Source organism: Myotis nattereri (genome assembly GCF_964212035.1).
Source record: "Myotis nattereri genome assembly, chromosome: 6".
Classification (NCBI taxonomy): domain Eukaryota; kingdom Metazoa; phylum Chordata; class Mammalia; order Chiroptera; family Vespertilionidae; genus Myotis; species Myotis nattereri.
Genome location: NC_138081.1, coordinates 10,088,276 through 10,102,286, shown reverse-complemented (window position 1 = coordinate 10,102,286; position 14,011 = coordinate 10,088,276). Strand labels below are relative to the sequence as shown.

Sequence of the window (14,011 nt, the reverse complement as noted above, 5' to 3'; positions counted from 1 at the left end):
TCATTTATTCTACATCTTCCTGTTTTGAGCACTTGATTATTTCTGGTTTTTCACTATAATGAAATTATAATGAACAGCCTTATGCATAAAGCCATATTTTAGACTATTTTCTTGGGCTAAAAGTCCTAGGAATGAAATTACTATGTCAGAGGGCATGAATATTTTAAAAGTACTTAACACTCATCCAGAAAACGCATTCCAGAAAAACGCTCATTTCCCAGATCTCCACCAGCACTGAATACTATCATTAAAAAAACTTTGTTAATTGTAACTCCGTCCCCGAGATCTCCAAGCATGAGAATAAAACTTGAAGACTTAAGTCAAAATGGTGGTAAATCCACAGGAAGAACAAGAGAAAGCAATCAGCCTTTCTGCTTCTCTATCTGCCCATACTCTCCCGTCAACTTATTTTTTAAAATATTTTTAAAATTAATTTCAGAGAGGAAGGGAGAGGGGAGAGAGAAATAGAAACATCAATGATGAGAGAGAATCATTGATCTGCTGCCTCCTGCACGCCTGCCACTGGGGATCGAGCCCACAACCCAGGCATATGCCCTTGACCAGAATTGAACCTGGAACCCTTCAGTCTGCAGGCTGACACTCTATCCACTGAGCCAAACCAGCTAGGCCCAAACTTCTTTTCTTTAAATGTTGTCCTTGGAATATAATACCCTCCCCCATGAACTCCCTGACTCCCCTTTGACCCCTCTTCTGCTTCCTATGCCTTCCCCCAAAGGCCCCACCCAAACTCCTCAGGGAGTCAACTTTTATTCTAACTATAAGACTCTCTATTACAGAGGTCTTAACCCTTTCTGTACCTCAGACTCTGGCTACTTGGCGAAGCCTATCTTTAGCTGTATGGTAAAGCCATTTTCAGAATAATGGTTTTAAATACATAAAATGAAATACACAGAATCACATAGAAGACCAGTTAAATTGAAATATAGTTATCAAAATGTTTTGTTTTTTTACTAAAAAACGTTTTTATTTCAGAGAGGAAGGAAGAGGCAGAGAGAAATATAAACACTAATAATGAGAGAGAATCATCGATTGGCAGCCTCCTGCACACCGCCTGCCTCACCCCTCAAGGGATCAAGCCTGAAACCTGGGCTTGTGCCTGACCAGGAATTGAACCCTGACCTCCTGGTTCATAGGTTGATGCCCAACCACTGAGCCACACTGGCCGGGCTTATCAAATATTTTTAAAATAAATTTGTGATATTATAATGTATATACTTCATTAATATATTCTATAAGAAGATCTAATGGCAGATTAACTACTATAATTTCAAACTAGTAATAAACAATGTTATAATCAGTGACAAAGACAGGTACTACTAATATTACTGTGCTTTGTTGCCCACACTCATTATTGCAGGAAACACTAACTGAATTAGGGGTCACTGAAAAGAAAACTAATTATGTTCCATTCACATCCAGGGATCTCCTGACTTCTACGTGGGGACCCTATGTTAAGGTCCTTGTTCTTCTTGCCCTTCTCTTGGTCCACACCACAGCTAACAAGAACTCTTTTTTTTTTTTAAAATATATTTTATTGATTTTTTACAGAGAGGAAGGGAGAGAGAGAGAGAGCTAGAAACATCGATGAGAGAGAAACATCGATCAGCTGCCTCCTGCACATCTCCCACTGGGGATATGCCCGCAACCCAGGTACATGCCCTTGACTGGAATCGAACCTGGGACCTTTCAGTCCGCAGGCCGACGCTCTATCCACTGAGCCAAACCAGTTTCGGCAACAAGAACTCTTATACTTCCTTCCAGAGTCTAGTTTAACACTCAGGTTATTACTAAAATTAATTTTTTAAAATATTTTTTCATTGATTTCAGAGAGAGGAAGGGAGAAGAAAGAGAGAGAAACATCAATGATGAGAGGGAATCATTTTGATCGGCTGCCTCCTGCATAACCCCTACTGGGGATCAAGCCCACAACCTGGGCATGTGTCCTTGACTGGAATCGAACCTGGAACCCTTCAGTCCTCAGGCCGAAGCTCTATCCATTGAAACAAACCAGCTAGGACATTAATATTAATTTTTAACTTAATTCATTGGAAAAGTTTTTTATTGATTTTTGTTGGCATAGAATCTCATTCCCACTTTCAATCAACTCGCTGGGTGAGGCCATGTCGCTATTCTATTTCATTTTTATTTTTTAATAAATTTTTATTGATTTCAGAGAGAAAGGGAGAGGGAGAGAGAGATAGAAACATCAGTGATGAGAGAATCATTGATCAGCTGCCTCCTGCACGCCTCCCACTGAGGATTGAGCCTGCAACCCAGGCATATGCCTGTGACCAGAATCGAACCTGGAACCCTTCAGTCTGCAGACCGATGCTCTATCCACTGAGCCAAACCGGCTAGGACGCTATCCTATTTCTTGAGGACATACCTCACTGACTCCGAACCAGCCCTGAACTGAAGAAACGATATTTGCTTAGCCTCACCAGAACATAAGCACCAAGAGGCCTGGAGACTCAATGAGACCCTTAGGGCTTCAAGTGATCATCGCACTTGCCATCCAACCAGTGTAAGAGCTTAAGCGACTGCAGGAATTCTTAGAAACACATGGGTCCAAGCCTCATTCCCGGAGTTTTGGATTCTCAATACTTAGGATGGGACCCGGCAATGCACACTTTTCACAAACGTCTCCAATGATTCCAACAGGCAACCAGGTCTGGGGTTCCACTAGAGCAGCGGTTCTCAACCTGTGGGCCGCGACCCCTTTGGCGGTCCAATGACCCTTTCACAGGGGTCGCCTAAGACCATCCTGCATATCAAATATTTACATTACAATTCATAACAGTAGCAACATTACAGTTATGAAGTAGCAATGAAAATAATTTTATGGTTGGGTCACAACATGAGGAACTGTATTTAAAGGGCCAGAAGTTGAGAACCACTGCACTAGAGGTACTAAACAGCTCTTGATGGAATAAAAGCACACTTGAGATCCCAAGGAAGGAAACCCTAGATATCACAGAGAGTGACCTTTCATTAAATACATGAAGATAAATCCATAAAACAAAATACCCTGCAGCCACATTATTCATGTTTTCAAAATTTTTGGACAAGCATGTACTCATGTAATGTGTAAAAAATACAAATTTGGGGAAATGATGTTTATCTATACTTTTTGACATTCTAGAACGCCACTATATTTTGTAAAGTGGTAAATAGAGGTTACAGAACAAAGTATACAAAATGACTTAACAGTTATGTACATACAATATGTATTTACTCATATAGATTTGCATAATGAAATGTCTGGAAGGAAATATATCACCTTTGTGTGGTAAGATTTCAGGTACCTAATTTTTTTCTTTTTACATACTGGTATTTTTAATTTTTTATAGTGGTTACATACACATACAATTGATAAACAAAAGCAACCGATAAAGGGATGATCTTTCTAGAAAAGACTATTCTTTGCTGGGATAAGAGCTACCAGTAATTTCCAATTCTTCTAGCCGTGCTAGAAACCTTCCAGAAACCTGGAAATAATTCTACCCCTTATTCCTCCCTTCAGAGTCGTTTAACACTCCTCACCTCCCCCAAGGGCAGTGAGGCTTAGGTGTGAGGAACCATTCTGCCACCTGGTGGCCATGCCTAGGAATGCACCCCCATCGTAGTGCTGTAACAATGGGAAGGTGTTAATCACAAATCAGGTGCTTTTAGCTAGAGGTAGAGAAGAGGCACTGCCTGGGCTGGGAACCACTGAAGATTTGTTACAAAGCCAGCTAATGGGAGCACTAAGTATGACATGCTTAGATGAAACACTGGGCTTGTGAGAAGACAGCTTGTGGGGCAAGCAGCAGAGACGGTTCCAAATTAATGGAAAGGGGCAACGGCTTTCACAGAAAAAAAACTGAAAATGGTTGAAAAGTAGAAAAGGGTCTGGCTCAGGTACCTGCTGAAAACCCACAGATCACAAAGAAAAACAAATACAGCAGAGGAGTAATTTGAGCTGTATCTTGGCTGTGATGGGGAGAGGGGGTGACAATTAGGTAAGGAAGGGCCAAGGGAGAAGAAGGGATAGTAGGTAATAAGCAAAGAGACTTTGGTAAGGAAAAGGCACAGGGAAAACCCATTAGAGAATGCTCAATAGATGGAAGAACTGCAGATGAAGAGGGAGAAATCTAGGATAGTAATTGTTATAATGGTAGCACGTACTACATGCCGGGCATTTACCACATACCAGGCAGAGCCTGGATGCTTCACCTGTACTCTGTATTAACTTATTTCATCGTCACATACATTCTGAGATACACATTAGTCCATTTTACAGATGAGGAAATTGAGGCACAGAGGTTAAGGAACTTGCCCAGGGTCAGAGTAGTGGTGGGCTGGGATCTGAACGCAGGTAATCTGTGAATGAGAACTGGTGCTCATAACCACTATTCTACATATTGCTTGCTTTGGAGTGAGAGGGAACTGGGGCATAATGTAGGAGGAACAAAAAGAAAATAAGTCATAGCAGAGGCTGCTTGAAAGAAATCTGTAGTTGATTAATTTTACTCAGTGCTAAGAGCCAAGCACCACCAAAGATAGGATGTATAATAATTGACAGCAAAAGACCTCAAGGCCACATAACATATATACTGTTAAATAAGATTCTGTGGTAAGAATCACTTAACAATACTGGAACATACTTTGCAAACGTAAATGTATTCAGGCATGTAAATATACTTTCTTAGTCAAATAAGTAGTTTAAAACAAATCCTTCCTGTTTTGAAAACCAGTGAGGTAGCAAAACAATTCCCCTGGTTTCAATTTTCAAAAACGTGTCCTTTATGTAAACTTTGTGAGCCAAACTCATTCACTGGTTTCCCCAGCATCAGAGTACCTGGTAGTGCATCTGGCAAGTTTCCCCTCAGAGAACGCCATGGAGTCCCCCTCCAGGGCTTACTCTGTTTCCATCCTTTCTCACACTAGCCTCAGGGCTCTCTCTGAACCTTCTGGGCTGGATTCAAATGGGCAATTTACTGGATATCTGTTTGGGCAACATTCCACGATCCCAAACAGAAGTTCCTGCAGAAGTAATGGGTGGATGCCATCTGGTTCGAGGGATTTATTTACATTTAGTTGTTATTTAGGCCTGAAACATCCCTTGGGCTTAGCACTGTTTCATTTAATAACTCTGACCAGTGTCCTCCAAAAGACATTTTCAGAGTGGGAATCTCTCCAAGGTTTTCCATAAGATGAAAGCAAAGGATCCGAGGCCAGCTGCTACTTTGGTTTACAGTCATCAGCTGGGCCAAGGTGATCCTCGCCAGTTCCCGTTTTACAGAGTTGGAGGAATTTTGATGATTGGTCCTTGGAGTCCCCTTGAGATCAGTCCTGAGACACCTGCCCTGCCATCTCTGTGGGGGATCCTGCTCTTCTGGGCTCTCACAGATACTGTCCCGAGATGGCTTTTTAGACTGCAGGGTGAATAGTGGATGCAGTGTTACAGCCAAATCATTTCCGGGCTACCTGGAGGCTACTCTATTCTGTACAAATCTTTAAAAATATATAGATTAGGGATTTATGACAAAATACAAAGTGTTAGTTTCTCATTGTCACTGATTCAAGAAAACAGGGTGATGAGTCCTGGGTGCTGGGGACTAAAAGCCAGCTCTGGAGCTGACCAATAGGCACTTACTTACGACCTCCAACAAGCGGCCATTCTCGAGGGCAGCTCCACCCACCCCTTCTCCACTGCATGCTCAGAGGAATGGGTCCCAGGGCAATGTGCATCTGGAAACACCGGGGAAGAGACCCAAAAGTCTGACCTTGATGGGCCGTGATGACCTTGATGACCCTGTAGGACGGGCCAATAACGGTTGGCCATGCTGCAGTGAGGATGGTGGGCATGAAGGCTTCGGCCACTGTGATCCTGGCTTGCTCGCTTGAACGTGGACTTGCTCTACTACGTTCAGTCCTCCCAGTGCCAGTGGGGCCGTCATCAACGGAGCGAGTCAAACAGAAGACCTCGCACATGTGCCAAAGCTGCCGGGGGCCTGCTTGTTCTCTTCCCCATGGTCAGAGCCACTCTCCCTGCACCCTCGGGCACCTCCTCGCCAGCCCTGTTTGTTCACCCAGGACTAGCAGAGTCTGTTTACTCAAGTAAGTTAAAAAGCACTCAGACTTGGGTGCTAAACCCTGTCTCGCCTCACTGCTCCCAGACTCAGGAGAACACTGCAGGGAGCAGTGATAATGACAGTAAGCTGTTTGCAGGGCTATATGCGCAGCACAGCGTTCTACCCACGTCATGGCATTACTTTGTATAATCCTCATAATGGCCCTAGGAGACAGGTGCTTATCTCTTGTAGGTAAGAAAACTGAGGTACTGAACGCCAGTTTACTTAAGGTTGCGTACCCAGAAAAGCGGCAGAGCTAGGGTCTGACCCAAGTGGACCAGCCCCAGAGAAGGTTTGGTGCTGTTCTATCCACATAGCCCCCACCTTCTGGAGGAGGGCGGCTGCTTCCCGACGCCCTGCACTGGCCCCCTCCCAGCCGGGTCCCTCCCTGCTCTCTAAGAGTGACAAAGGGCTGGTCTGCTGAAACCGCCACAACTCCAACTTTTACCTCCGCAGTGACTTCATCTGGTTTTCTTTCGAGTCACTGCAGCTGTAGCCCTAAAACTTCCCTCCCAGGCTAGGCCCGCTGGCTCTCTGGGATGCCTGTATTCATCGACAGAGCTTCCTGGGCAGTGATTTCACTACTGGCAGCCTATTCTCTGCAGAGGTCACGGGCCAGGGTCTCACTATTTGACACAATGCTCGTGCGCTCTGCGCCATGCTTGTCTCCTGAAGGACACCTCCTGTCTATCCTAGCACAGTCACACCCACTTTTTTCTTTTATTATTCACAGAATTATAGAATTGTGGGGCTGGGAGAAACTGTGCAGATTATCCAGTTCCATCGCCTGTTCTATTTGGTCTAAAAGAAAGAGGTGGGACTCCTCTCAGCAGCAGACAAAAGCTCCATTGTTATTCTGAGGGTTGTTGCAGAAAGACCTCAGATCCATCAGATAATCGAATAGGCTACCCAGGAAAGAACATCTCTGCGTCTAACACAGTTTCGAAGTCATAGACTATTATCCTGTGCTCTGTCGATACTGTGAATCACTAGCAGCCGTTCCAGGAATCCCCTCCACCCCCCGGGCTAATCTGGGAAGCGCTTTTATCACATGTGACAAGGCCCTCTGAGCCTGGCTCATGATAACTCAATTAGATCCCCTGCTCCCGATACCCTGCTCCACTTCAACCACATTATCAAAATTGAGAGCTCACCCAGCACATGGCCACTGCAGCCCCTGGTGCTCATTCATCCCAGACGTCACATATGCTGCCTGCTGGCAGGAGCTGTGGCTCTTTATCAGCTGCCTGCAGCCTTGGCACCACGGCTGGCATCTACTCACAGACGCTGCTCTTTCCTTTTTCTTCCAAAGTCCTTTTGGGCAAGTCAGGTCCTGTCTTTCCATCTACCTGCTGGGCAGGTTTCTGCTCTTTAGCCACCTAATACCAATTAGAGTGGGCCTGCTCGGGGAGCACATGGCGACGCTCTGCTCTTGAGAACTCAACACCTTGGTTAGTAATTAGACCTTAGAAAAGCACTCAGCCCTCTCTGGCTTTCTTCCCTGCTTTTGGAAGAAATAGATGCCCATTTGGAAAAAAATCACCTTCTGTTCAGAGATGTACAAAGCAGAACAGTAAAAGCCCACTACTGTCCCCAGAGATAACGACCATGAGAACCTCCAGGCCTTTCTCTCCGCAGACCTCAGAGCCTGGCAATCTCTCATCAGTTCCCAAGCCTCTCAATGTATCCTATGCCCAAGCCTCTTGGAGCAGCTGCCAGCATCCCACCACCTCACATCTGCCCTGCACCCTCACCCAAGGCACCCTTCCCAAGGCTGCCCTCACTGGTCATTGCTCTCCCTCCTTGCTCCGCCCACCCCTTCTCCCTGGCCTCTTGGTGTAGGAGAGTGTGCGAAAGACCTGGTCCTCGTCTCTCCTCTGTCCACACTCACTTCCTTAGGGCTCGCTACCACCACCCTGGCTTTCAGGCCTTCTAGCCGAAGGCTGCTAAACATACATAGTACAGACTCATGGATTGATCTGTCTATCCTACATCTCCATCTGGATGTCTAACGGTAGTTAAAATTCAACATGCCCAAAACTGGACTCCAAATCTTCCTCCGTACACCTGCTCTCTGCCGCCTTCTCATAAACTGTGCAGTCAAACTGACTCACCCTTTCTGTTATGCTTTACACCTGATTCATCAGCAATCCCTGTTGGCTTTACTTGTGAAATATATCCAAGTTCTGGCCCCTTGTCACACTTTCACTGCCACCATCCAGGTCCACACCATCCTCATGTCTCACCTGGAGGACCACCATGGCCTCCTGGGTGGTCTCCTGCCCCCACCCTCGCCCATGCCCACAGTCGCATAGAAGCCAGATCGATCCCTTGAATGATCATGTCCCTTGTCTGCTCAAACACTCTTACGGCTCCCCTTCCGCTCAGAGAAAAAGCCATAGTCCTACAGTGTCTACAAAGTCCTCTGTGATCTGATCCCTTGTAAGTACCCTGGCCTCACCTATGCCGACTCTTCCCCTGGATCACTGTGCTCCGGCCCCTCCCCCAGTTCCTTCAACTGCAGGCATGCACTGCTTGAAGGCCTTTGCACTGGCTGTTCCCTCTGCCTGGATGCTCCTCCCCAGATGATCATATGGCTGGCTCCCTCCCCTTCCCAAGCCTTTGCTCAAATGTGACCTATCCTGACAACTTCACTTGAAATGGCAACCTACCCCTTCCCTGCTACCTAATAACCCCTTTATCCTGCTCTACATTAGAGATTTTGTCTTTTCACCTTCTAACATTCTTTCTAATTTACTCTGCTTGTGTTTGTTGTAAGTCTCTCCCAGCTAGTATGTAACTCCCTGAGAAGAGAGATGTCTGTCTGTTTTACTTTCCAGTGATTCCTATGCCTTCAGCAGTGCCTAGCACATGGCAGGCAGTGAACAAATGCCTGACGGGGCCTGAATGACGTCTCTTAGGCCTGCCCAGCAGGTCTGCAGCTGCCTTTCTGGCACTAAGACCCTTTCATACTGAAGGGCACTGGGCCCCTGTGACTGCTGCCAACTGGGAGAGGCATCCTCTTCCCAGCCAGGCACCTGCTGGGGCACCTTCCGCCTGTCCAGCCCCACTGACGGCCCAGCCCCAGCCCAGGCCGAGCGCCTGGCCACTCACCTGGAAGTCCTCCTCATCCAAGATCTCTTTTCTCCACTTGATCAAGAAAGCTGCACACACGTACAGGTGGAAGTGGGAGAACCCCTCTGGCTCAGACTGGGAAGGCAAAGAACAGAGTTAGGTCGCCAAGCCCTGACCAGGAGCGGCCAGTCCTCTCGGGCCCAGCCTGCCAGGTGGGAACGCGGCGCAGCACCCCTCTCGTGGCGGGGCAAACGGGCCGGAAGAGACTGCGCAGAGGCCCTGCCTGTGGGGCTCAGGCGGACACGAAGCGGAAAGGAGTGGGGACTCCTGCGCAGCTACACTGCACCCCAGGCCGGAGCGGGCGCCCGGGATAGTCTGGCGTGGAGGGAGGGGGTCGCTTCATACCTGGTACGTGTCCCACAGGCGGATGGTGCAGCGAAGGGGAAGCTCCCGCATAAGCAGGTTGTTCATCCAACGAAAGGCAAACTGTAGGTATTCCACCTCGTACCGCCTGAAGTGATTGTGTACCTGCTCTGAAACAGGAAGTGTCATCGCCCCGGGGCACAGCCTGGGGGGTCAGATCCTGGAAAAGTCCAGGAGCCTAGAAGGCAATTTCCATTTCTTTCCATCCCTCCCCCGGGAAGCCAGGCAGAGGGGCCACGCTGGCGTCCCACTGTGCTGTGTGTTTGGTTCCGCCGTCTCACACACAGCAGCACTGACAGTAACTCAGCACCACTGGCACAGCCCACAGTGACAGTCCAGGCGCCTTCTTCCCTCCCACGGCTGCTTGGGCCACAGGAGACACAGGGTTCACTTGGCTGCTTGACCTTATCACTCAGCAGAGGAGGCAGAAGGAAAGGAGCGGAGTCACCTTGGCCCCTCCTGCCAGCGAGGATTTCCTCCTCAGCCTCCCTGACAGATGGCAGCAGCAGGGACTTGGCCCTGCCAGTGAGAGAGGCTCGCTGACTCCCCTGGAGTTAAGTGATTCACCAGGAAGTGCTTCGGCACACTGCACAGAAGCCAGCGCCCCCCTCCCACCCCTTGGCGTCTGTGTGGTGTTCTGGAACAACCCCACAACAATCCTGATCCCTGTTTTCCACGACAGCCCTTCAAATAATACTTAATCGAATTTTGTTATATCACTATCCTCCTCAGTTTCCTAACCTATAAAATGGGGATGCTCACCCACACCTCAGAAAGTTTGGGAAACTTTCTAAGATAAAATGAGAAAATAGCCCTGGACGGTTTGGCTCAGTGGATAGAGCGTCGGCCTGCGGACTCAAGGGTCCCAGGTTCAATTCCGGTCAAGGGCATGTACCTTGGTTGCGGGCACATCCCCAGGGGGGAGTGTGCAGGAGGCGGCTGATCGATGTTTCTCTCTCATCGATGTTTCTAACTCTCTATCCCTCTCCCTTCCTCTCTGTAAAAAAAATCAATAAAATATATATATATAAAAAAATGAGAAAATAAAAGTGATTACAGTAGCACCTGGCATGTGATACTTAATACAACTTCTGAAAGAATAACTATTAACAATGGTTACTTCTGGTGGGTAGAATTTCAGGAAGGGGGAAGGTTTTTACTTTTCATTTTGTGTTTTCCTGAATTATTTAAATTTTTGTAATATTACTTCTATAATTGAAAGAATAAAGATATATGCACTTAAACATCCACTATCCCAATATACTATGCTTTTATTTATCATGTATGTGTGAGGAGAAAAAAAACAGGCCAGGGCAGACAGTGGCAGAAACCACGGCCTCTGTCAGCCGGCTCAGCACCCTACCCCTGCGACACGCGCCCTGCACCAGAATCCAGGTGAGGGATGCAAGAGACCCTCATGCGGGCCCCCCCATGGGGCTAACAGCTGGGTCCGGGCGCTCAGAGGAAAAGCATCCACACACGACGTAGAGGAAACTACTGTAAATAAGCTTGTGAGTGGGGAAGATTGAAATGCTGTCATAAAAAGAAGCTGAAGCCTGGCTAGTGTGGTTCAGTGGTTGAGCATCAACCCATGCACCAAGAGCTCACTGGTTGAATTCCTGGTCAGGGCACATGCCCAGGTTTCAGGCTTGATCCCCAGCAGGGGGAGTGCAGGAGGCAGCCAATCGAAGGTTTTTCTCTCTCTCCCTCTCTCTTCCACTCGCTCTTAAAAAAAATAAAAATAAAAATAGTCCTAGCCAGTTTGGCTCAGTGGATAGAGCATCGACCTGTGGACTAAAGGGTCCCAGGTTCGATTCTGGTCAAGGGCACATGCCAGGGTTGTGGGCTCAATCCCCAGTAGGGAATATGCAGGAGGCAGCTAATCAGTGATTCTCTCTCATTGATGTTTCTCTCTCTCTCTCCCTCTCCTTTCCTCTCTGAGATCAATAAAGATATATAAAAAAATAATAAACAAATAAATAAAAAATCAGTAACATTTACTTAAAAAAAAAAAGAAGGTGGAGTGGAACAAATCGGGAACCTGGGAAGAAGAGCGAAAGATACAGTTTCTTTCTGCCCTTGGACGCCCGGGGATTTTATTTGTTTATTATGTGGGGGGAAGGGCAATGCTTAGCTGAAGCAGCAAACCACGGCTGGGAAAACCAGGAAACACGCTCTATTAGCTGGTGTGTAACTAACTGGTGGCGCCCTAAAGAGCTCTGCACCTTGACGGGTGCCGCCGGTCCCACCTACAGGCCTCGCTGTGAGGCTCTCTGTGCTTCTGAACCCTAACTCTGACCTCTCCCTGGCCGCAGTTTCTTCATCAGTCAGAGCAGGGCTCCCCGAATCGCCTTTTAGCCCTCACATTCCATGACTCCCAGGCAGAATCAAGGACATTCTGCCTCAGGAAGAGCCACCCAAACAGGTCACGGGGCTGTGGGAGGGCCTGCTGGGGGGCAGCCAGGCCTGAGGGCCCATCACCACGTGGAGGGCAGGTCAGCCGACAGAGCTGCTGCTGAAAGCGAGGGGGACCCCGGTGGTTCCAGAGCAGAGGAGGGAGGCGACCAGACGCTTACGAAAGACGCAGCTGTGACAGAAGGTGTGTAAGAGGAGCGGTTTGGAGGAGGCATGGCTGGCGCAGAGCTAGGGCAATGGAGAAGAAAGGGTGACTTGAGGAGAGATGCGAAGGGAGAACTGAGAGAACTTGGTGACAGAGAACGAAGGAGAAAAAGAGTCTGAGGAAACAGCAGTTTCCACCCGCCTCGCTGCTGAGAGGCGGGAGGATGCTGGGCGCCAGCAGCACAGAGCGCACGGGAAAGGTTTACTTTGGGAAGGGGCTGAGGAGGGGACTCGCGCGTAATGCGCTGCGTCAGCCGCGGGCTGTGCTGTTGCGAGGGGGCTCCTCTGGACCTACCATCAATCCGGCTGACCAGCTCTTCCAGCGCCTTGACCTTCTTCTGGATCCCTGGTTGTGCGAAGGTGTAGTTATCCTGCCAATGACACAGAGCCCGGGATAAGCAGGACTCACACAGCTGTGCTGCCACCTCGAGTTCGCAGACACACACGTAAAGACACAAGCAGTGTTTCCAAAGCCGGTGCGGTGTTTGGGAGAACAGAGGGGTCTACAGAGCAGCAGTTTGGGGAGCCTAACAGAGCCCTGCTCTGCGGAGGCGAACATGGCCCAGGAGGCAGGAGCTTGCTCTGACGACAAAGCCAGGGCAACAGAGAGACTTTCTGAGACTCCAGGGGACGCCAGACGACTGCCTTTTGAACGCTGTAAAGCTAATGAAAGAGGCAGAGATGGGTGGACCAAAAAGAGGAGGCGCCGTGCTGGGTGGGGGGCTGACGCGGAAGAGCAGTAAGGAACCCACAGGCCCGCCGGACCCCCCACCTGGATGCCGTCCAGCAGCTTGCTCATGCACCAGAAGCTGTCGGCTTCAATGCTGCGCAGCACGTCCTGAGACAGATTGGTCACGTCGAAGTTCTCCACATCCTCTTCTGTAAAACAAAAGGTGGAGAGAGTCCAGAGGTCTTCTCTGAAAAATGGAGAGAGAAAGATAGAGTCTAGTATCTGCAATAGGACCTGGGGCCAGGGCGAGCCAGGAGAACCTGATGCCAAGGGACGGGCCTGCCCTCCTCCCCGGTGGGGTGGGCGGGGCCCAGGAGAGTTCCCAGGACCTCATTACAGCCCTCAACAGAACTTCTCACACCAAGTCCACTGGGTCCAAGCATCTTTCTCTTCCCCTGCACTTGTTCATTCAGTTTTAGAAAAAGATACTTAAGGCCTCATGTTCAATGAGCTATGGACCCAGACCCTGGACATGATCTAGAAAAATTACTTGATTTCAGAAATTGGTGAGCTGTCTGGTTCACTCATATGTAGTGAGAGCAGCTGGGATCAGACAGCCCCATAGTTCATTTTTAGTTTTAGTTTTTTTAAAAAATAAATTTTAAAAATATATATTTTTATTGATTTCCGAGAGAAAGGGGGAGAGAAAGAGACATAGAAACATCAATGATAAGGGATAATCGTTGATTGGCTGCCTCCTGCATACCCCCTACTGGGGACGGAACCCATAACCTGGGCATGTGCCCTGACCGGGAATCAAACCATGACTTCCTGGTACATAGGTTGATGCTCAATCACTGAGCCATGCCAGCTGGGCTTTAGTTTTTTGTTTTGTTTTGTTTTGTTTGTTTGTTTTTAAATATCTTTTCATGATTTTTAGAGAGAAAGGAAGGGAAAGAGGCCCTTGAGTTCTCCGCCAAAGATGGCTGCTTTCTTCAGACCCACAAGCCCTGTCTGGAAGTAGGACGTTCGCTGCAGCCCTGGCACTGCAGAGACACAGACATCTGACAGAACGTATCGGGATCCA

At 48.2% G+C, this 14,011-nt stretch overlaps 1 protein-coding gene across 2 annotated transcripts in view; it reads right to left on the bottom strand.

Moving 5' to 3' along the window:
* The window catches only part of TBC1D22B (TBC1 domain family member 22B), a gene marked incomplete at its 5' end in the record, with an annotated part of 75,664 nt that overhangs the window by 4,345 nt on the left and 57,308 nt on the right, over positions 1–14,011 (bottom strand). For both annotated transcript variants that reach the window (XM_081093916.1, XM_081093917.1), the window contains 4 exons: positions 9,252–9,347; positions 9,618–9,745; positions 12,550–12,625; positions 13,027–13,133. In XM_081093916.1, the coding sequence (XP_080950042.1) occupies positions 9,252–9,347; positions 9,618–9,745; positions 12,550–12,625; positions 13,027–13,133 (407 nt within the window). The remainder of the gene's footprint in view (positions 1–9,251; positions 9,348–9,617; positions 9,746–12,549; positions 12,626–13,026; positions 13,134–14,011) is intronic.